The following is a 24080-nucleotide window of genomic DNA, read 5'->3' as shown; positions in this document are numbered from 1 at the left end:
TGGCTGTTAACAGCGTTGTCTTTGTCACAAAAATTGTAATATCGCCTAACAGGCGTCATGTCCCGTACTACATGTTAAATGTTGCTGTTGACCAGGGACCCCTTGCTTTGAGCACATTTAGTGGATATTGCGCTATATAAAGCTCAATTTTTAACAAATAATTTCCAAAAGTGACACCCAATGACCCTAACACTTACATTCCCAGTCACATGTGTCCAAATACCGCAATCTGGGTTCATGGCACAATGAATCAAGCAGATGCCAAAATTGAATTTAATGTTAAAATTATCAAAATGTTTGGTTTCCGCACTTTGTGGAAAAAACTATTCATTTTAATCAATATAAAACAAATAAAGGTAACCCATGAATCATGCCTTTAAATTCTATTTTCATTATCTAAAACACTGACATCAAACTGCTTTAAGGCAATGCGTCCAATTTGTGCAAATTGTAAAATTAATCAGGCAATTGAATCATCACCTGAAGTGAGCATTTTTAACCTGTATGAACCTCATAAATTGAAGTAATTTTTAGTGCATTTTGCATTCCAAAGATGGTACAAATTCATTACTTGCCAGAGGCTGCAGAAAGTAGGAATATCTTTTCGTTTATTCGTTTGGAAAACTATTAATTATAACCACTTCCTTATTCTAAAACATTTCCTCCTGTATTTTTGGTTTATGCCTTTTGATTATTCCCTGATAAGAGAAGTGATAAAAATCTGCATTGATCGTTTTCAGACATATCAAGCCAGCCCATCCTGCCATGCTCCTGTGGTAAAGGTGAAAGATATAAAAGGAAAAGAGAATGTGTTTCGAGTCTGAGGTAAAGACACATTAAAATATCACTCGGGAAAGTGTGCATCTGCTAATTAGACACCCTTAGACCTAGTATCATTTGTTTGCATCATTGTATATTTATGTTGAATGGTGGTGGTTGGTTTCATATTTCCAATAAAAGGAGTAGTATGAACTCTTTATTTCGCGTTTACTCGTTATCATATTTGGTGGTAGGGACTAATTCTGTATATCCAGATTATACAATAAGCATTTAGAACTTTTTAAAATGTCCTGTCGTAGACAACTAACAAAAAAATTGTATATTTTGGAGAGAAAAAAATCAGACAGATGGGTCAAAAATATGAGATTTTCCTATGCACCATCACTTTAAATTGCTTTAGAATTGATGTAGTGTAGATAAGTTTGGGATCCTACCAATTTCTTACAAAAACAAGAGTATTTTCACCATAATTTAAGTTTTTAAAATTATAACTATATCCAAATATGAGGGAGGAAATCCAAATTAGGCTTTTAAAAAACCCACATTTTCTGCATGTACTGATTAAATATGTATAAGTTGAAAGTTTACTGCTCCAATCCAATTCAAATATGATTCTGGATTACAGTGATGTGATGTATAACCAATAAACAGAGTGGAAAACCTAATACAAAGATATATTGCTCACTGACCTTCGAGAGCATGTAACAGTTCCTCCTTTGTCCATACTACTTCTGACGTGAGAAGATTGGTGTAGAATATAGCATGCTGATGGGGCTGTTCAGCCTGGAAGTTCTTCAGATTGCGACTATGCTGAAAAACAAAACAAAACAATCCATAGAAAGAAAATATTATACAAAAGGGTAGTAAAAGTTTTTTTAAAATGTTTGTCGTGTAAATGAAATTTAAAAAAATATATTTCACAACATGATATTGTCCCAGTTTCTGTACTGAAAGATAGTAACAATTGCTTGATATCTATTTAATAGGACGTTTTTCTGCTTCAAAGTCAGAGTTTAGTCGTGCTAAGCTTTTTTTAAATTCATTTTTATGTATGCAATCTTTATTTACTTTTCTTTCTTATCATAATTCATTAGTTAATGGCAATACTTAAAGTAAATATTCATAAAGTTCATCTTATCTAATCTTATCTTAAAAATGTACTTTCTATTCTACCATGGCCTAACAGACCTAGCTACAAAATTACTAATGGGTAAAGAGAGGAAACTGAAAATATCAAACCTAAAGGCATACAGTCATGATACCTAATTGCTGTCTCAAATCCTTGGGATATAATTTAGGCTGTGTAGTGAATAACATACCATACTTCTATACTATAGTGACACATACTGCATGTGTGGATATTCATATTCTATTCATAACACTCCAGATTCTTACAATTTCTTTAAAGATATTCATGCGAACAGGATCAATTTTGAATGTGGTCATTTTTTCCAAGATTTTGTGTAGGAGAATCGTGAGCTTATCATTGTAGCCCTTAACTGTCAGCTGAAAATAGAAATAAAATAAAATATTTAGACACGCTTATACAACCACTGCTAATAAAATTAAAAAAGGAAAATTATTATTATTAGCTGCAAATCCTTTTGTAAAAACAAGAAATTTGATAAAATTTACCGTTTGAGACAGAGCTTCAAACTCAAGTATCCATTTGAAAGAAAAATTTCCATGTTATCGTATTTTGGATACAATATGGCATTTGGTAAGATTATATAGCTAAATTTGGAAAAAAGGTTGTGTACTAAATAAAACCTTTTTCTTTTCTTTTCTTTCTGAAAAATAGATAGGATTTTAAAAATGCCCAAATCTAATCAAAATGAAGTCATATTTACACCTAAAATATGTACCTCCAGATTTGCTATTTTTTAATAGACGTGTAATTTTATTTTTAATAAATGGAATATCACAAGAATATTGGCGATATTAAAGATAGAATACTCCTTTACAACCAAATAAATATATCTTACAGTGAGGCCATAAATTGAAATGTCCAAATCATAACACAGTCCAGCTATTTCGGCCATGTAAGAATATTCATTGAGAGCGTCGTCAAACAACTGAGAGAACAGTGCATTGAAGTTGGCATGCAAGGGGTCCATGTAGGCGATAGGACTGAAATAAAACATGACAAACTTATCGTCTCATAAATGAGAATAAAAGTTATTCTTTAACACATAAATAATACAATCAGGTAGAGTTTGCCATAGATCTATAAACGTAGAAATGTTTTAAAACTTGACAATATTCATTTCTCCTTGTGAAAAATAAAAATGTTCACAGACAACTAGGATGACATCTGTAGCCTTTCAAGTGCCTGTAAAATATCATCTGCCATACTCTATTCCAGGAGTGAAATGGCCCTGTAGTAAGGCATTGCACAAATAATCAAAGACACCAGGGTTGAAGTCAAAATGTCAGATCTTGTCTTTTTTGTTGTTGTTGGACAGATTTAATTATTAAAAATTCCGCTTAGGACAAAATTAATAAAAATATCTTATTTGACTTATCTAATTATCAAAACACCACAAATAAAAATGATGCACTTAATTCACAGGCATCTCTGTTTACATTTTGACTTATGATAAATATACCAACAAAAAAATTCCTGGAAGGTAATGATAAAACTAACCCCACACAAACTAACCTGATGAAGTCGAGGCTAATACATGCTTTTGGTTTGAGAAATTTGTCATCTTGCTTGTACCAAATGCGACAGAATGGGGTATTCTAAAATATATATATAAAATAGATGCAGGGAAAGAAAAATAAAGTGAGTAAATGTGACTCATATATAAGGGAACAACACAAAACAAACGACATTTCTGCAACATTTTTTAGATCTACACCCCATGAACAATGAAATAATTGCAGTATGTATGGATTTCACATTACCTCATTCATTTTTTTTTTCAATAACACATTGTGCTTTGTATGTTCAGAAAAAAAAATATGGAGAAGAAACGTTAAAAACCATCACCCTTATTGAGATAATTACAAATCTTTCATTTTGTTATCATCAACATCATCATTATCAATAATTTCATGTCTGTTAATGATGATTATTCCAGTAATATATTTCTACAACTGGGTAACACTTGTCAGCATTACATGAACTTACATGAAAACTATCATTAGACATATGAATTGCAAATTTAAGAAAGTCTTGTTTCAAGAAATAAAGAACTGGTGCAAAATATTTCATGAGACACGAAAAGAAGTAAATGAGTGCCCTGACAAATGCTTACCTTAATCATTTCTGGAAGGGATGATGCCTGTGAAGGTAGAAAATGTGAACTTTATTTTTAAAAATGAACTTCCTTTTATTTGTAATGAATTCTACAGTATGAATAACCTTGTGCTTATTGATGTTAGTAAAATAACAAAAATAGGACTTACAACACCGCATATTGGTGACTGTATGGGAGAAATATAAGAGCAAACTTGTCCAAATGATCGGACAGCCTAACTGGTCTAATGTTAGCATGTCTATCTAGAGAATAAAAGAAAGGAGACTCTTTCATGAAAAGTTGTTCTTTTCAAGGTCATGTAATTCTTGCATATGATTCTCTTTCATCTTATCTGGTACTTTGTATTACAACACTTTTTTTGGAATTAAATTTTAATCTACAGGCTTCTATTAATTTTTACTGTCAAATTTACATGTAAAAATGTTATAATGTAAAAATACACATTACTTTAATAATAATAATAATAATAATAATAATAATAATAATAATAATAATGATAATAATAATAATAATAATAATATATAATAATAATAATGATAATAATAATAATAATAATGATGTACATTTATAGTGCGCAGCTTATCCCCCAAGGAAGGGGCTCTGGGCATTTTGCAATAGTGAGAGTTAGGGAATAAAAATTCACAAATTAACAATTCTAAAGGAATCTGGTCTTATCAAAAGCAGATCTAAATAAGTGATTCTTTATGTTCTTTTTTTAAAGACGTTCGTATATGATGAATTTCTGGGAGAATGAGGTAAGCCGCTCCCGACTACGGGAATGAAATGTGAAAATTTTTTCTCTCCTGGTTTTAGTCTAGATTTTAACAAACATTCAATCTACAGGAGGCATGTGAAGAATTCAATTTTCTTTACTCCCTATAGACTGTAATGTACTCTGCCGTCTTAAGGAAAAAGATTGTATGTGGACTCTTATTGCAAGTAAATATACTGTCTTTTTCCTTAAGACGGCAGTACTTAGGAGCTGTCTAGAAATGCCTTCATATATAAAGGCTATCAATTCAAAATTACCAAAAAGACCGTATGTGGACTCTTATTGCAAGTAAATATATGATCTTTTTCCTTAAGACGGCAGTACTTAGGAGCTGTCTAGAAATGCCTTCATATATAAAGGCTATCAATTCAAAATTACCAAATTTTCTAAAAGGCTTTTTAAAATATATATGCTTCTAAAATATAAAAGCCTAGATAACGTCATAAACTATTACTCACATCTGCTTCTCTAGGTACCAAATCAAAGTTAGATGGAATGAAGTCATTGTGAAGTGGAATGTGTAGATTAGGATGGCAGCCACAATTTTTCCATTTCTGAAGATTTAAAAGTTACAGTATTATAGAGACTATTTCAATTACCGAATTGTTTTTAAAATATATATATAATCAGAAAAAATAAATCATTAGTCTTCTAGCCTTTATCAACATCATCATTATTGTTTTCAACATTACTCTGTTTTCAAAATGGATCTTATTAATTTTTTTTCACTTTAATAGTGGGAAAACGGGAATGGGGTGGACGAGGAGGTAGGATCATGACAATTTTATAATTGCACTGAATCAAAACAACCTTTCAAAAGAAGTTGTTTTGTTTGTTTGTTATTTCATTCTATAAATACAGACATAAAAAGACAAATCATTTGGAAGAATGAAAAACAGAAGTCAATGCCTAATAACCCACTTCATAAAAATCAAACAAATGCCTCTAATATCCTGCATCTTCCTCTAAAGAACCGAGTCTATGAACTAGGAACATAGTTCTAAACAAATTATTGTCTTGTAAAAGAGACCATCTGATTAAAACTTTGGTTCAAAGACACAGATATCAGTGATAACAATAAAATCATGCAGAAACGTAGCCTAAACCAACTGGTTGCTAACTGTGAGGAACATTTTTGAAAAAAAAAGAGAAAGGAAATATGTTTCTTTAACTGTTAAAAAAAAAAAGTAGCCCTGGAATATTATTCAGAAATTAATGAACAAAATTTTACTTTTTCTCGCCATTTCAAATTTTTAGTGTTAGCCACCACCCCCCACCCTCGCCCCCAGGATGTCTTTAACAACTCACTCCTGCTTCAAACAAGAATTATAGTCACATCGCAGGCGAGTTATTAGGCAGTGTCCACAGTAAAATAAACTAATAAATCCATAAAAAAAGAAAAACAAACACAAATCTTAACAAAAGACAGATAAAAACAAAACAAACACACACACACACAAAAAAGAAAAACAATGTCAGCAAACCTCTACTTGTTCCTGTGAGAAATCTTTCCACATGTACTGAGTTCCATACCATTGTTCTGTCTTATCCGTCTGCCCTTCAAACTTTTTAGACACTACTGTGATCCTATAAGTTCAAGAAATAGAAACACTGTGAGATAATAGACATTTCAAATCATTTTAATCATACTTGTTACTTACCACAGTAACCGATTGAACCTAGATTCAAATCAAACCAATCAAGAGCCTGTTGCAGACATTGCATATTGACGACCCCCTCTCTCTCTCACTCTGTCCATCTCCTCTACAGTGGTGAGCTTGATATATTCATTGATGTTAAATAATGGCAACTTGTTGAAACGGGGTAATATATATCATCCATAAGTCAGACTAAAACCAAATACAACAATTTCAAAATAAAGTGACATATTAACGTTATAGTATGTAATATATCACTGTAGGGAATGAGATTAGCGTCCCTTGATTGGACGTCACCCATAGTCTGTGACGTCACTGGCGGAAAAGTTATTAGAGAGAGAACGTCATGTTGGCTGTGCGCATGCATCTCTCGTCCTCGCGGACCGCGAGGACGAGAAACGCATGCGCATAACCAACATGACGTTCTCTCTCTAATAACTTTTACGCCGGTGACGTCACAGACTATGGGTGACGTCCAATCAACGGACACTACTCTTCCGCTAATCTCATTCCCTATTATCTTATCTGTGTAGTAATACATTCTTATAATTAGACATAACTTTACTTTTGTAAATATTTAATAAGTAATTCTTTCCAAACTACAATTTTAAAGGCCTATAATATTACTTATAATGTGAGATACATAAAGAGATTATGATATATTTTTGGCTTAAAGTCTGGAAAGCATATATTTTTTAATAATTTACAATATGTTTGTTATTGCAACTTTGCGGTTATGCAGCTTCTAAATAATACTTTAATAAATTACAAAAAGTTTATGTAACAAAGGTAAAAAGAGTAAATTAAATCAAAATAGCTTGCTTGGTGTTATAGATTATCTCTCTATAATCAGATGACTTCTATAAATATAACATGAAGATAGATGGGAGAGAGACAGAAAGAGAAAGAAAGAAAGAGAGAGAGAGAGGGAGAGAGAGAGAGAGAGAGAGAGAGAGAGAGAGAGAGAGAGAGAGAGAGAGAGAGAGAGAGAGAGAGAGAGAGAGAGAGAGAGATGTTACTCTCAATATAAAAACAAACAAAAAAATAAATGTAAAAAATAAATAAACAAAATCCAACACCACCTATATAAGATTGCCAATTATACTACCATGCAACAGTTACAGAGAAAAAAAAAACTAGACACATTTGCCCTATCCCCTCCCCTTTGGACCAGCATCTAATTCAAAGACCGCAACTGATTTTGTGTCACTTCTGCCCAGTCTGTCTAGGTTGATGTCATAAACATGGACGTGCCACCAAAATTCATGCAACTGAGAACAGGTGTCAAAATATGACACAAGACATGATGATTTTTCCGTGAATCCAGTTTAGTGGCCTGAACAGGAAAATGTTTGACATGCCAAAATTGACAAATTTCTGAGGAAAATCCTGGAATTTGGCAGAAGATTATCATCACTGTATATTCATTCATTAATAATGACAAATAAATCAATCTAATCAATCAATCGTGTGTCAAGTGTGTTGTAGTCATCAGCAGTCATGTCTCCCCTGTCATCAACCAAACCCTCTTCAAAAAATCCACATCTCTCAACTGTCATCCATTTATTAGGAATTTGTGTTACATAGGTCATTCTGTCTTCAACATTTCATCTCCTTTCTATTTTTCATATTATCACTGAGTAGACCATATACTTGTCTTTAAGCATGACCAAGAAATTTTATTTGTCTTATTCCTATCACAATGATAGTTGGCGTGCACCAATCTCAGAGAACATTTCCTCGTTTTTTACTTTAACCTTTCATGACATATTGAACTTAAACATTAATCTAAATACAACACCGTACATGTAAATTGAACAGCAATTCATAAACACTAGCATTGAAGAGGTCTGATAGCTTTCAATAGACAACATTTTAAGTTAGTATTTTATTTCATCTATTTTTGATATGGAGATTATGAAATGGCATAAATAAGTTATCTTAAACGAGTTGCAATAACTTACCTCATATTTTCTGGCACAAGTTTCTCCAAAATCTGATCCACCAAGTCTGGTCTAAATTCATCGAACAAGCTGTAGGCACTCAGGACGTCAGGCATTGGGTATGTCTATCAGGGACATAAAGTACAAATGCCACCAATTTCAATAATTATAAATTAAAATTAAACTGTAATAAAAACAGTTAACAAAAGTAAAGCGATAAACAAACTGTTTAAAAAAGTAAATGTGCCACTATTAAAATCCTTACTTTGTAATAACTAATATGGAAAATACAATAAGAGAATCAATTCTAGTTAGATATATCATTCACGAGAACGTCCTATAATTATACTTAAATACAATTGTAAAGAGCATTGTCAAGATGCCCTATGAGACTTTTTATGCTGCATCACTTACTGCTTGACATGTGCCGTGTTCTCCAAAAAAATCAAAAAATCAAAGTGATATATAGCAAAAGTGACAATTGAGCACACTTCTTCTAATCTATAAATAATGGATAATAGTATTAAATAGATTTAATGTACTAATTATAATAATAATAATAATAATAATAATAATAATATATAGCCTTTATATAGCGCCTTTCGTCGAAACTTCAAAGCGCTTTAAAAAAAACAAAAAAACAAATACAATTCAACCAAAGTATCAAAACAATTAAGAGCATAAAAGGGCATCAATACATCATCAATATAAATGTCACATACAATACATTTAAAATTCAATTAAGTAAATATTTCCTGAAAAGATATGTTTTCAGTTTTTTTTGAAAATGTCTATTGAGCTCGAGAATCTCACAGATTGAGGGAGATCATTCCAAATCGTGGGTCCGAATTTCATAAGAGACCTATCACCAAAATACTTAAGTTTAGTTTTAGGAGATGCTAACTATGATGAAATCACGACACATGACAACTTACATTCAAGCGGCCTGCCAAACCACTAGTGTAGTTCCTTGGAACCTCTTTGTCCTTGAAATTGAAAGACAATGCTGCCAATTGCTACAGAACAGAAAAAAAAAAGACAGGAAACTCATTAATTATAGATATATTAATAATAATAAATTCATAAATTAACAAAAACAGTATAAATGGAATATATAACCTGGCAATGCATTGTGGATAACTAGTTGTGAATTTAAAAAAAATTAAAAAAGATATCTCTCCGATGGATCATATGACCTTGTCGCGGTCGGAGGGCTTGCGTGTCTCGATGATCGTAAGTGAGAGGCCAGACCAAGAATGATCTACAACGGTCAGCATCGTCAACAAGGAAGGAAGAAGGGAGGAAATCAACCGTCGAGTTCAGCTTCCCCTAGTCCACACCCTTGGGTGTGGTTGTTGTCCACGACGTGGGGGAGGGGTGAAAAGGGACTGACTCTCTACAGGACATCCTCCCGGATTCCCAACTTAGACCATCTGACCACGGGTAGATGGAGCTCGTCATCGGGGGACCGACATCCATCTAAGAGAAGGACACTCTGAGCAAAAACCTGGACAGATGGAGTTCGTAAACGGGGGACCGCAATCCATCTAAGAGAAGGACACTCCAACAAAAACCCGGAACAGATCGAGTTCGTTAACAGGGGACCGCAATCGATCTAGGAGAAGGACACTCTGAAGCAAAACCGCCACTGCCTTGTGGACAGACCTTGGATGGTCAAAGGCTAAGGAAGCAAATCCTGAAAAACAGCACGCCGAAGACAGAGCAGCGGGGCCGGAAGGCGCAAATATCTCAGGAAACTGGAAACTGCCACTGCATGCTTAAATCCCAATATGATAAAAAAGATATAGGGGTTAGATGGAAATACTTTGGTTGATGTGAATGATGGAGTTTTAAAACTGCAGAAAATTAATTTTTCATAACTCTGAATATTTTGATTTTAATTACATTTTTGGTATTTGGTTCACCATAAATTATGCCTAAATGGGGTGGTGAGTCCCATAAGAAGAAATGTTGCCAGCTGCTCAAAATCAAATTTAATAGTTTGACTTTTGAGTGTGGAGAAATCATATACTGATTTCTATTATCATTATCATTATTATCAAATCCCACAAATTTTCAAAATTGGATGATACTATAACGAATATATACATGGGAATATCGAGTTTATAATCAAAGAAACAATTTTCAAAATTGGATGATACTATAACGAATATATACATGGGAATATCGAGTTTATAATCAAAGAAACAATTTTCACTAGTTAGTTTCTACACATTTTCTTACGTTGAGTTTTTGAAAATATGAATGTTTATAAATTGTTTTTCGTAAAAGTCTAAGTTTAAATCCAAAGCATCAGTTACTGACTGGACCACTTTAACTCTCAAGACACTCAATGGTTTTGGTCAATGGAATGTAAGCTATGCTTGCCATTTTGTTGTTGTTTTTTAAATTTAAAATAAAGTTGTATCATTAACTAAAATCATATTTCACAGAAATTTATACTGTTGTGGGACGGGAAAAAAGAGGAAAAGTTAATAGTACAAAAAATAAATTGGATTTTTTCAAAATGGGTTTTAAATACTTGTGACATTTAGCACAATCATTATGACCTAAAAAAGAGATGGTGTCATTTGAACAATCTGCCTCAGCTAAAAACAAGCCATTGATGACGTTTGTATTACCTTGAAAACAGGCCTTTAAATAAATAAATAAATACGGAACATTGTCTATGTATTTTGTTTTCATCTTTTTTATTTATTGAAAATATACCTGACACTCTTTGAAAATCCATTCTTTGTGTCCACCCTCTTTCAACATGTTGATGTACTGATATATCAAATTGATAATTTCATCAGTATTTTCTGAAAATGAAATTGAAAATCGTGGACGAGTAACGAAAAAAAAATAGGTTATACATATTAATGTATCATCAAATACACAGATTATATTCAAATCTAAATATTAGTTGTTCTGCAAGGGAGGCTCAAAAGACAACATCCTACCAAGGAAACAGCAAACAGAAGAAGACTATTTTATTGACATAATATTTTGTACATGATCATTCCACAATTTTTAGCTCCACATTCTGCATTACTAAAGCCAAATTTTTTAAAAAGTTGACAAGTACAAATGCTTTAATAAAATTCCACATAATCAAATAGCAACGATCACCTAATACAAAACAATCCATTACCTTGACCTTTATCCGACAAATCAACAGCTACAGAAAAGAAGGAGTAACCTTTGGCACCTGACCTCTGACCTCCAACTAGAGTGTTTGCCCATCCTAGAAGAAAGAAGAAAAAAACAACAATTAAAGCTGAAGTAATTAGATATCTTTTACATGGCTGAACAATAGAAAATGATTTACACCTCCCCCTTCATGCATATCTCTCTGTCTCTCTCTTACACACTCACACACACACATACACACACAGACATGCACACTCAATTTATTGTTCCTATCTCTTTCTAATAATTGAAGATTGATTATGGACTTTTAAACTGATCGGGTTGTAAGTAATAAAAAATATCCTAAGGACAGAACCACTGCTAGAGGCCGACACCAAGTAATCATGTTTTTCTAATCAATGTTGATGTGAGGAAGATTGCAGTGTCGTGCAATTTAAAACCCTTTTTGGGCGCAATCCATTAGGCTTTGCAATCATCACCTGTGTATAGTATTTATTGCTATGGCGGGATAGTAACTAGGTAATATGGTGCTTGTGCTTCTCACCTCTTGATTTCAGTTCAGACAATAAACTTCCAGAACCTTCATGTCCAATCAAATGACCAAGATAATGACCAGGCTGAGGAGAACAGAAATTGAATTCAATGATCCAGTCAAAATATTTTAAGAGAAATATCACAAATTGCATATGTCCTAAATAAATATTGACTTACTTGACTGACTTTAGGCCTTTCGCTTCCTAATCATCCGATGGGGATGCCTCGGCTGCCTCTCTAATCATCCGTGTCATTTCCTTCCACTGTTCACGGTCTTTTGCTGTGGATGCTAATTTCGTGAGGTCTTCCTTTGATTTAATACTTTGTTATTTTGAAGGCGTTTTAGGTCTCGATTGAGGACAGTGTGAATTGACGTGGGTGGTCTACCTTGATATTTCTTGTGTCCAGATGGGATGAAAAAAGTATTCATGGCTTTATTAGCTGGTATATTTACATCTCTTCTGAGTATATGCCCAAAAAGCCGCCATCTTGCCTCCAGGATTTGAATGGATAAGGGTCTTTCATTGCATTTTTCATACAGTGTTTGATTGCTTATTTTTGTGGGGTATCGTATATAAATATTAAATTAGCAATTAAACTTCTATGTGATGATCCCATACAATAACTACTCAGTTAACATTTGATTCCAATTAAATACATCCCGATTCATTATCATCCAATTCAGCCCTTATTCCAATTCTTCACCATTCCATTCAGAACATTTCTGATTCATTCTTTTTCTTCTTCATATAACTGACTTAATCATACTGAGCATTACTTACTGTCGATGCTGCATATCAAATTGAAAAATAGTGGTAACTCTGTAGTCTAATCAGCATCTTTAAATGTCTCAATTTTGCTCAAAAGCGTATACCAGTATAAACAGAGCATATTTGGGCAAAACTAGTGAAGATGATATTGAATGGAGAAATATTAAAAGTTTGCCTTGTTTGTATTTTATTTGATTTCATGTTAGTATCGATTTACTGGTATCAATAAACTTTGCACAGATCTGATATTTTAGCCCAGCCCATGTTCCACAATAAGGTAATAATCATTGTCGTATGATTAGTCATTTATAACATTACTGTCCACTCACAAATTTTTTCATAGTCAATAATATCCCAACCAAACTTAAAACTATATCTTTTTCATATCTTAATTCAAAAGAAAGAAGTAGAGGAAGACAAACTATGGTGTCATATGTAAGAAACTTCAATATGTGGATGATAGAAGTTGGTTGATGACAGAGAGGATTGGAGAGACATGATCGCCGATTTCTGCAGCAATTTGGCACTTAAAGGATTGATTGTATTGAAACTAAACAGACCTATCCAAGCCACTTACATGTGCTTTGTAGTGTTGGTGCATGTCGGGTGTTGGCCAAATAACAGACATTTCTCTTATATCTTTCACTGGAACAGCATGGATCTCTCTCTGAAATAATTCAAAGATATATATTATGATTTCATTCCGTATTGTGAACTAATTAAATGTTGTGTCAATGAACAGGCTGGTTAAAAAAAAAAATCAGAACTTATCCACAAAACATAAAAAAGATAACCCCCAAGGCAAAGCTCATTTATCTACCACAAACTTGCACATGGAAGATCTAAATTTAATGAAAAAAAGTCTGTATCAACTGAAAATCATTATACACTATTTATTTTTCTAAACTGTCTCTTTAAAATGCTTTAGAAACAATGATGTATATTTATGTTGGCCACATATCAATTTCTAGCTACAATAACTACCCTTTTTAACAAATATGTTCTAAATAAAAAAATAAAATTCAGCCGAATCTGATTGAAAAAATCAGAATGGGATCAAATTAGCGACAAAAGATTCTACGTACCAATTAAATATGTATTTATTTTTTAAAATATCGGTGTAGAACCCACAAAATTTGCAGGTAAATGAAAACTCACAGACACGAATTCAATTCAATTATTACGCTATCGTGAACATTAAGATGGATAGTCAATGTTATTTCAAATTGTGTCTACAGCTGTGTGTTCATGGGACATGGCTGATATATAAACAATTTATTATTATTATTATTATTATTATTATTATTATTATTATTATTATTATTAGAAGGAGATGAATATTTTGGGCCATCAACAATCAAAATGGTCCGGTGATGAAGTCTGTAAATTGCATGAATGAATCTGGTAACCCTTCTCCACAGCAGATTTAACTTAAAAACATTGAGTGGGTTTGACGCAGACAAATCATAAAATCAAAAGGCTTATTATGCAAAGGCACTTATCTTTTTTAATGATTCTACTATCATGAAATTAGACCACGACAAATCTTTTGAGACACCAAAGGTCAAAATCGGTCCAATAATAAATGCTGTAGGTGCACACAAAAATAGGCAACTTTTAAAAATAAGAGATGATAAAATATCACTGAAATTTGCCATCCTATATTGAAATGTAGATTATTACCTTCAACTCTTTTTCAGTATATGGCGACTCATTCCAGTAGGGGATCTCAATGTTTTTGTTGACAGCTTTAGCAAATAACGGCACCACCATGTCTTGCATTTCATCCAGTGATTCCCTACTAAGCACACACAGACCCATGATGTTGGAGGAATAATACTTGGAGTGGAATTTGAGCAACTCCTCTCTCACATCAACACCTCTTGCTTTAGTTGACGTTTCCAATGTGTCCTTATTGCCTGTAACATGTTTCAACAATTAAAAAAAAATACTTTAAAAAAAAAAAAACAACAAAAAATTGAGCTTTTTTATAGCGCATTATCCACTAAACGTGTTCAAAGTGCTTTACAAGGGATCCCGGGCCAACAGCAACGCTTAACATGTTGGATATGACATGACACCTGTAAGGCGATATTACCAATTTTTTTCGGACAGTGGCAACGCTGTTAACAGCCAGGTACTGATTTTACACCTGAATATGGTGAGAGAATATGAGTATGAGTAAAGAGTATTTTCCAAGGACTTAACTATGCGCCGAGCGAGACTCAACCCCAGGACCAAGATTTACCAAAATTAGTAGCTGCCCACAAATATGCACATCACATTTTATTTGTCTCAAGGTTATTGTCATAGTTCTGCACACAATTTGTAGACAATTTGATAAAGAGAAATGATTCTGGTGATCTTAACAATGATGACAAATCTGATTCTATCAGACAATCATTTATGTCTGGGGTTGTTTTTTTTTTTTTTTTTTTTTTGGGGGGGGGGGGGGGGGTTCTTTTTTGATATCTTATTTTTTTCATTAAAAGAAAATTCTGACCTATTGTCCGTCATTTTTATATGGCAAAAAGATAAACCATGGAACAAACAAGAGATGTCTATAGAAGACAAAAAATGTAATGAGGAAAGATTGGGATAACAACCTTGGCCAATAATTTTTTTAAAATAAGAAAATCCCAGAGGAGGGGATCAAACCACGGCCACCCAGGTTACAATGCCAATTCACTTGGTCATGCCATGCCCTCCCATTAACCTTACCAATCAGATATAATTACAACATAATGCCAACAAAAATCAACTGTTTCTTTTTCCTTATAAGTATAAAATAGACAATTAAATATATAGACATCATTTGATGCGACTAGCAGAAACGGAAAAGAAAACAATTTATTCATTACAAAAAACAAGAGTGATGACTAGTACTAGTCACATGACAGCAAATGTAGTTGTCTGATCATCATTATGAACAATAAAGAACAAAAGATCAATAATTTACAATATCATGGAGGATAAAAAAAAAAAATGTTTAGCAAAACAACTTATAGACATTAAGAATTGGTAGACAAAAATGGGTACAACTCACCTGTCCCAAATTTGCTGAAATCATGGTCTGGATTAGCAAGTGCTTTGTCTAGCTGAAACAATCGCCAAGGGTCACTCTGAAGATTCCTACTATTCTCACTGTCCACAGCATTCACCTCCCGCTCTGTTGCAGAGGGTGTAAATAGTGGACAACTGAAGAACTGGGAAAATCTGGAGATTGAAATAAATTAAATAATAACAAAAGTAAAAAAACCCTCAGTGGTTAAATCTAACAATATGCAAAATATATACATAGCTGTATTGGCATATTTTATGAAATCGTTAAATTCAAATTAATGAGAAACTATAAGACACTGTATATCACAGGAAATCTTGAATATTAATCACACAGGCAATTAGGAGGAAAACCGAAGCTGTGAGGTTTGTAGACCACACTAGCACAGGGCAATATCTCAGTTATGTAAGTGATCAAACTAATATTTTTTGTATTGTACTTGTGTAGCTAAGAAGAAATGGAACAATCTTAGACCCACAGCATGAGCTAAATTAGGTCTGAAGACTACCCAGTTATTAGACACTTCAATGGTATGCCCTGAAAGAAAGGAATTTTGCACTCATTCTCCTCTGTCCACCCAGCAGTGACTGGGTAGCTGGGTCTGTTATATCGGGATGAAAGTACTTTGTGGTAGACTAGCGTCCTGTTAAAAAAGGATAACAATCAATTGCTACTATTGTTTAACACTCCAAAAAAAACATGTTTAATTCCAGCACCATTCTACCTTTTTTTATGTATGGAACTCATATGATACCCTCTTATTCCATATAAAACATCTAAAAAAGTTTGAGATGGTTAACACTGACATCAACACTGCCTTATCACATATATTGTTGCTTGAGGCTCAAAAAAAAAAGTGACAAGCAATGAAAAAGTTGAATTTAAGCTCCAATTTGATTGCCAGATACAAATGTCATAGATGTTATAGGCTTCCCTTTTATCAACAAACTGTGAGACATATAATACAGTTAAGATGAGTGTGATATATCAGAAATGATTGTGAAAATCAATAAATAAAATAAGAATAGGAAATAGAATGTTCCATGGTATAGAAGCGTCAATTGTAAAAGAAGAATAAAATTTGTGTCGCCTATGAGAAAGAAAAATAAAAGAAGAAAGAAATGAGCACACAAAAAAAGTTAAGAAAATAAGCAATCGAAATAAGGAACAAAAAATAAAGGTAAAAGCAATAATAATAAAAATAATAATTTTGTCTTTATCACTTAAATTGGCACCTAAATTAAATCTTTGACTATTTTTCTTATTACATATGTATTTTTAAAAATTTTTTTTATAGGCTTTACAGTGTTGAGACACTTTAAAGTCACCCGTTAAAGTCACTTCAGCACTAGTAAACAGGAAGAAAATGAGATAGTAAAAAATATTCTAGAAAGCAACCGAGAAAAAGTAAGACAAAGGGGTAAGAGAAAGACATAGGTAACAGAAGTCAGATATAGGATGATAGAAGAGACAACATGCCCACCATTGGAGGTCGATAGATGCCATTCCATTATCATACATGCACATTATTGATCTACCTGTCTAAAGCTCCAGCAAGATGGTCAGGTGACACATCGAAGAAGTAATTTGTATGCTCTAAAGATGTGAAGGCATTAGACATCCCTCCATGCTCACTCAGAAACTTACTGTATTCATTTTCTTCAGGATACTTTGGGATTACAAAAAATAAAGAATGATTATGAGGATTCCACATTTTTCTGATGACATACAAGACAATGTTAATAATAAGGATTGCGATACATTTGAGATTCAAAACAAAGGCCTGATCTCTCACTATTTTGCTATATCAAATATCAAATACATAGCAAATTCGAACTGATGTTTAGAAAGAGAACTGACTTCTAAAACTAATATAATAACATGAAAAAGGCTGTTTTTGTTTTCCCGATGATCCAACATGACATAAGACCATAAATGTCCAACATTGTCCCAATTAGACACGGCATTTGACCTACATTGACCTCACGCCGGTAGGGTTAGTGGCCCCTTTGGGTTCCATCTGAACAAGCATTGATTCCACGCAGTGCTCCAAATGAGTCTAGTAAATTAGATATGGTCAGAGGATTGTAATATTGAGCACTCTACAAAATTTCATCCAAAACTGGCGTAACTATTATGAAGAAATTTGATAACAATTGAAGCCATCATGACTTGGTTGTAAAAAAAAAATCATTGAATTTTTAACTTAATACAGGGTTCATTGGTAGAAACAATCAAAGTGAATAATTCATGGGGTGTCAATTAATCAACAAACATCATCTAATTATCATCTATTGTTTCTTTACCTTTTCCGTTCCTAAAAACAACATGTGCTCACAAAAGTGGGCTAGACCAGGTATATCTCTGGGATCTTTCAAGTGACCTGATTTGGATATTATAAAAAAAACAAAACTATTGAAACAATTCAAAAACAATACTCTAGTAAGCAACCGAGAAAAAGTAAGACAAAGGGGACTGGTTCATATAGGTCAAAGAAAGATATAGGATGATAGAAGAGACAGCATGGATTGTATCCACTCATTTCGACAACTTTAGTTTTTGTTCCAGTGATTCTATCAGAAATTTTAAGCTAAGTTTTCTTTCTTTCTTTATTTTAGAATGTTTTGTGTTTTTTCATTATTATTTCTTTATTTTGTTAAATTGATCTCTCCTTTATTTTACATATTACTTTGAAACGCATCCTTCCACTCTCGTTCTCCCACTTTCATTCTGTCTCTCTCTCTCCCTCTGTCTCTCTCTTTGTGTGTGTCTGTGTGACTCTCTCTCTTTCTCTCTTTTTTTCCCCCCAATTTCTTAATAGGGGAGGTAGGGGACCACTAATAACACTATTGCCATATAGTATTCTTCAATAATACCCCCCCCCCCCCCTCTCCCTCCATCCTCCTACCTTATTCTTGAGATATATATATATAGTTTTGAAATCATTACGTCATCTCAATGTCGCTCTCTCTCTCTCTTTCTCTCTCTCTTTCATTGCACACACACACACACACACACACACACGCACACACACACACACACATACACAATTTCACCTATATAATTATGACAATCTAATATAAATATATATATTGTGTTTACCTGCAAAAGACCAAAGGCCGAAACGTCGTTTGTTTTGTGTTGTTCATTCATGAGTCAGATTGACTCCCTTTATCTTTATCTCCATTTTATTGACTCATTTAGGCACCTCTAGTTAGTTAATAGTATTGCAGACCTATGGCAGGCTTCCTGTCCATATTTTAGATAAAATATTATTTCCTTCAACAAATGGATTTCATTAATTGCAAATCAGCTAAGCAGCTGGAGTTGATTATTTGTATATCCGTTTGGAATAACAATCATGAAGTCTATTTACCGTTTACATAAAAAAAAAAACAAAAAAAAAACAATAACAACATTTTCTTTCTTGTTTTTTTTACCAATATGCACATCAAGTGCTGCAGACGATTTATCTGTTTCAGGGTCACTGACAAGCATGATTTTCATCCCATTTGTTAGCTCCAGACCACGGTATAATCTCTTATCAGCTGCAGATTTTGTGATGTCACCATCATTGAACACTTTTGCAATGTGATTGAGACAAGCCATCGTGAATATGGTTCTGAAGTACAAGAAACAATATCAATATAAATAATAAAAATAATGAATCATATGGTTTTCTTTGATGCCCTCCAGTCAGCATAAGAGCAGTAAGTAGCAATGACGATCCATGTGCCTCGATTTCGCTAGATAAGAACCCAAATTCGTGACAAAATATGGGACACAGCCATTTCATATACACGCTTTTTATTAATAAATATGTCTGAAATTTGGCACACAATTAGTAAAGACTAAAAAGGTCATTTTAGATTATGTCCAGCAGCAAAACTCATGCGATTACTAGAAAACCGTTAAAAACAGATGTTTGCCCTTTTGAGTGGAATATTTCTAAAACTATGAAAACAGAGATTTTGCATGAATAAGGTTACATATGCATATTTCATCAATTTATGTTTCAAATTTCATCAGAATATGATAAGTACTTTTCACTGTTGTTAATATGGGCTGCAGAGAACTATTTTGACCCCAAAACCTATTCTTTAAAAAAACTATGACGGTATACGAAATCGTTATCTACTAATGTTAAATACCACACTGCACAAAAGTATGATGTCATTGTTGTATTATATTTTTATCCATGATCTACAGTTCTTTAGATCATTTTCCATTGCCAAGACAAGACAAATTTTGCATTGGTTAGGCAGTAACAGAGACCCCCCCCCCCCCCCAAAAAAAAAAAAAAATAAAAAAAAAAAAAATCCCGCAATTGATAAAGTTTTGTCTGAAATAATAAGAGTTAACGATTTTATTTTTTAACCATATGTGGGAACGTATTTATTGTTGTTTCAATGTGTTCCAGTTTGTTGTTGCGCTTGGCTACTGAATTATAGGTTGTGAATTGTTTTCATGTTGGGTAAGCGTTCAAGACACATTCATTAAAGTAGAGAGAGGGAGGGGAGGGAGAGAGAGAGAGAGAGAGAGAGAGAGAGAGAGAGAAAGAGAGAGAAGAGAGAGAGAGTCGAGATAGTGAGAGAGAGAGAGAGACTCTGAGAGAGAGAGAGAGAGAGAGAGTGAGAGAGATATTCGGCAAAAAAAAAAAACCCAAAAAAAAAAAAAACCAAAAAAAACAAACAATACAAAACGAAACAGACAAAAACAAAAAATAAAAAAAAACAAACAGAAAACAAAACAAAACAAAAATTCTGACATTACTGAGACAGATTTGTTAGACTCGTCGACAGATTTCAAACTCCAATCCATCAGCTGATCGATCAGTCAAGTTGGAATAAGAGTAAGAGCCGATTTTAATCAAGCAGTGTACAGTCTACAGTAAGAAAGTGAAAGAGTAAGAGCTCTATGATTTTCTATTTTTTCCAACAAAAAAATCAGCTAAAATTGGTATATTACCTAGGTGGATTAGAATTGTAACGTTGCCAGTTGAAACATTTATCTCTAAGGTGAAACAGGAAAAGTTTTCGGCACTGATGATACATTCACTCAACAAAGATTGTAAATAACTGACGGAGTCAAAGGTGCAGGATTGTCATTTATGCCAGAATTTTTGTTACTCTTTCATAATACCATCAAGTGAGTTGTGTTTCTGTTCTTTTCCTCTACTTGAACGTTTAAAATAATAAAACTACACTTTTGTATTATATCCATGTATTGAAATAGTGACACTATTGTTTTATTTCTTTAATTTCTTGAAACTATGGGATTAGTTGAATCTTTTAGCCATTAAATAGTGTATCTGGTATATTTCATAAATTGTACCTCTTGCTTATCAGAAAAATAGGAAATGCATGAAAGGACCTCTTTTATTTTCACTTTCTCGAAATCGCATCCAAATTAAACGACGGAAACGAACCCTGTTTAAATAATGTGTTGTTCTGCAAACGGATTAATCAAGGAAAATGTATAATTAGGCATATATTTTCACATATTTAGTGACATAGACCGTGATGCACTGAGAACAAGAGGTTTGATCCGTAGATATTTAGAGACATATGATCTTTAACTTTAAGTAAGTATTTTAATTTTAACCTCTGCCTCTCTCTCACTCTCTACTCGACTCATCATTCATCATCATCAACTCTCTTGTTGTATTCTTCTATTTATCTAGCTATATCTAGATATATACTTCTTTTCTACCGAGTTGAGTTTGAGTCAACTTTCAACAGGCAGACCGACAAACAGTGAGAGTGACAGATGAATGAAATGGAAAGTAAAGGCAAAATTTTCTGCAAATAATAAGTGAAAGAAATAGAAATGGAAAGTTTAAGAGTTTTCTGAAGTTTTCAACCTTGGTTTTGTTTTCAAAATAAATGCCTTATTTCGGCACTGTTCGAGGGTTGATGTCCCTGATGAGAGGGTGGCCATCTTTTTATTTACCTCAGAGCTGGGTCCAATCCGGGTCGCCACATTAGCTATTGAGTTACCTCCATATATACTTATTATATAAATAATAAATCCAAATTAAAAAGGAAGATAGTATAGTATAGATAATTATAATTTTAATGCCAATAAATAAGCAGTATTGTCAAAAGCTTGCTTGTCTGTAGTTTTCCCAGAGTATCTCCCTCCATATCACATGAATTCGTCTGTGTTTGCAATCTCGGCGTAACTTTTAAAACGACGTTTCACGTTTTTCCAGTGACATTAAATTCTGTTTGTGCAGGCACCAAAGTATGTTGATTAAGAAAAACAGAAAAAATCAAAATCAAATTGAGCTTTTATGTAGCGCAATATCCACTAAACATGCCCAAATCGCTTTACAACAGCAACATTTAACATGTAGGATGGGACATGACACCTGTTGTGTGAAATTACAAATTTTTTTTGACAGAGACAAAGCTGTTATGGCTAGGTACTCAATTTACACCTGAGAACGGTGAGAGAATGTGAGTAAAGAGCTTTCTCCAAGGACTAAACTATGAACCCAGGACCTTCCGATCCGAAATGAGTGTCATACCACTAGACCACATAGCTGCACCAAAACTACCCCCTTCATGCCCAGAGAAAATTGAAGAAAGCAGTATCTGATTATTACGTGAATTGAAAAAAAAAATAGCAAATGAAACATGAATTAATCAAATATTAAAACAAAAAGTAGATAAATAAACAAACACGAAATAAATGAAAAAAAAAAAAAAATAATAGTAATAAATAATATCAAAGTAGTCTGTGATGTACAGGCTAAATTGCTTCACACAACCAAACATGTCTGGCCAATCTCCAGTGTAAACATATAAAAGATGGCCACCCTCTCGTCAGGGACATCAATCCCCGAACAGTGCCAAAATATCACAGTCACGGTAATCATTTTTTTCATTCGTCTTAAATTTCTTGACCTCACGAGGTCTAACACCGACAAGACACTGGTTATGATTCAGGTTCAAGCAGGAAAAACAACTCTTAGAAAATAAAGAAAATTTTTTATATGACTTGACCATTGGATCAGGATGACATGAAGCAAAAAAATGGGAGAAATTCTATATATATATATCTAGGCACCACTTTAATGACTTTTGGTAAATATACAGAGCTGCTCACTTGTCCTGGAGTGACATTTTAAAAGTAAAGTATTATTTATATGAAAATAAATAAAGACTGACTGAAGAATTTTGAAACTGCAATGAGAGTCTCTATTTTATTAGGGTTGGAATGCCCTGGACTCTCAGGCACAACTAACAACGAACCAGGATGGCTACACAACTTTCACTTATCTTTCATTGTCATTATTCACAGACGTGTCTATCTCTCTAATTCTAATCACCAGTGATTAAACTTAAACACAGACAGGTCTGTGAATAATCACAGCCTGGTCGCTGATTATACACAGATACTTGGCAGATAAATTTAATGCAAAATGCCAAACTAGTTGTGAGATAAGCCAAATAATCTGGAAAAAAATGCCAGTGGTACTTTGCATCTCAAATCAGTAAATATCAAGTGATTTTAACACCAAAAGAAAGTGATCAGTGCTAAGATGTCAACTCCTGTTGTTTTGGTTTTTTTTTCAAGCCAAGGCATCAATGAAGTGCAAGTCTTTGACATTTTGAACTGAAAACGTCAAAGTGTCATTTCTGCCTTTTTTTTTTTTTAATTAGAAACTCGTTAATCAGCAAATTGGTCTGACCACCCACCATTAAAGATTTCACTACCTACCTCCTTCCTACCTGTTAACTTTATTGGTCTTCTTTTGTTTCTATAATTTGTTCATTGTAATATCAGGGAAAATGATGATAGTTGGGGGTTTGACTGTTTCGTGAATGAATCCTAGGTATTGTCCTGTCTCACGACCAACCCCTAACCTATTATTTCAAATTTCTTTCCCTGTCTTCCTCATTTTTATTATATAACAATTCCACAAAACTAGATCTAACAACATATCCAAATCAGGGATGATAATAACTATCAAAAAATGAAGCAAAGTTTCTACTCCAAAATTGGTGGAAAATTATCTAGCACATGAACTTTAAGTTACATGGAAGTCTTTGAGGATAGAGAGCTAAGTGGCTTTTTACTACCTTTTCAAAACCTCATATTCTTTTTGCATCATTTTATAATATAAGGTATTGAT

General features: G+C 33.2%; 2 protein-coding genes across 3 annotated transcripts in view; one reads left to right on the top strand and one right to left on the bottom strand.

Annotated features, from left to right (window-relative positions):
* LOC144968932 (insulin-degrading enzyme-like) overlaps window positions 1-21049 on the bottom strand; it is a 55647-nt gene extending 34598 nt beyond the window's left edge. Inside the window, exons 1-19 of the mRNA XM_078907812.1 lie at window positions 20906-21049; window positions 19378-19559; window positions 18244-18320; window positions 17476-17606; window positions 15923-16092; window positions 14560-14795; window positions 13454-13543; window positions 12117-12189; window positions 11574-11666; window positions 11150-11241; window positions 9355-9435; window positions 8441-8544; window positions 6303-6405; window positions 5277-5372; window positions 4044-4070; window positions 3443-3525; window positions 2766-2910; window positions 2176-2286; window positions 1470-1590 (exon numbers count right to left, since the gene is read on the bottom strand). Coding sequence (XP_078763938.1) covers window positions 1470-1590; window positions 2176-2286; window positions 2766-2910; window positions 3443-3525; window positions 4044-4070; window positions 5277-5372; window positions 6303-6405; window positions 8441-8544; window positions 9355-9435; window positions 11150-11241; window positions 11574-11666; window positions 12117-12189; window positions 13454-13543; window positions 14560-14795; window positions 15923-16092; window positions 17476-17606; window positions 18244-18320; window positions 19378-19559; window positions 20906-20991 — 2101 coding nt within the window. The 5' untranslated portion in view covers window positions 20992-21049. The remainder of the gene's footprint in view (window positions 1-1469; window positions 1591-2175; window positions 2287-2765; window positions 2911-3442; window positions 3526-4043; window positions 4071-5276; window positions 5373-6302; window positions 6406-8440; window positions 8545-9354; window positions 9436-11149; window positions 11242-11573; window positions 11667-12116; window positions 12190-13453; window positions 13544-14559; window positions 14796-15922; window positions 16093-17475; window positions 17607-18243; window positions 18321-19377; window positions 19560-20905) is intronic.
* Window positions 807-24080, top strand: part of LOC144968931 (germinal-center associated nuclear protein-like) — a 65734-nt gene continuing 42460 nt past the window's right edge. Inside the window, exon 1 of one of the 2 annotated variants that reach the window (XM_078907811.1) lies at window positions 807-825. The gene's annotated coding sequence lies outside the window, so the exon portion shown is untranslated. Of the gene's footprint in view, window positions 826-21298; window positions 21522-24080 lie in introns of those variants that run through there. The other variant, XM_078907810.1, reaches the window with a different exon arrangement.

Source organism: Berghia stephanieae, chromosome 3, assembly GCF_034508935.2.
Source record: "Berghia stephanieae isolate SIO BIC M18660-M18661 chromosome 3, UCSD_Bste_1.3, whole genome shotgun sequence".
Taxonomy (NCBI): Eukaryota; Metazoa; Mollusca; class Gastropoda; order Nudibranchia; family Aeolidiidae; genus Berghia; species Berghia stephanieae.
This window is presented reverse-complemented; position numbering and strand designations above follow the sequence as displayed.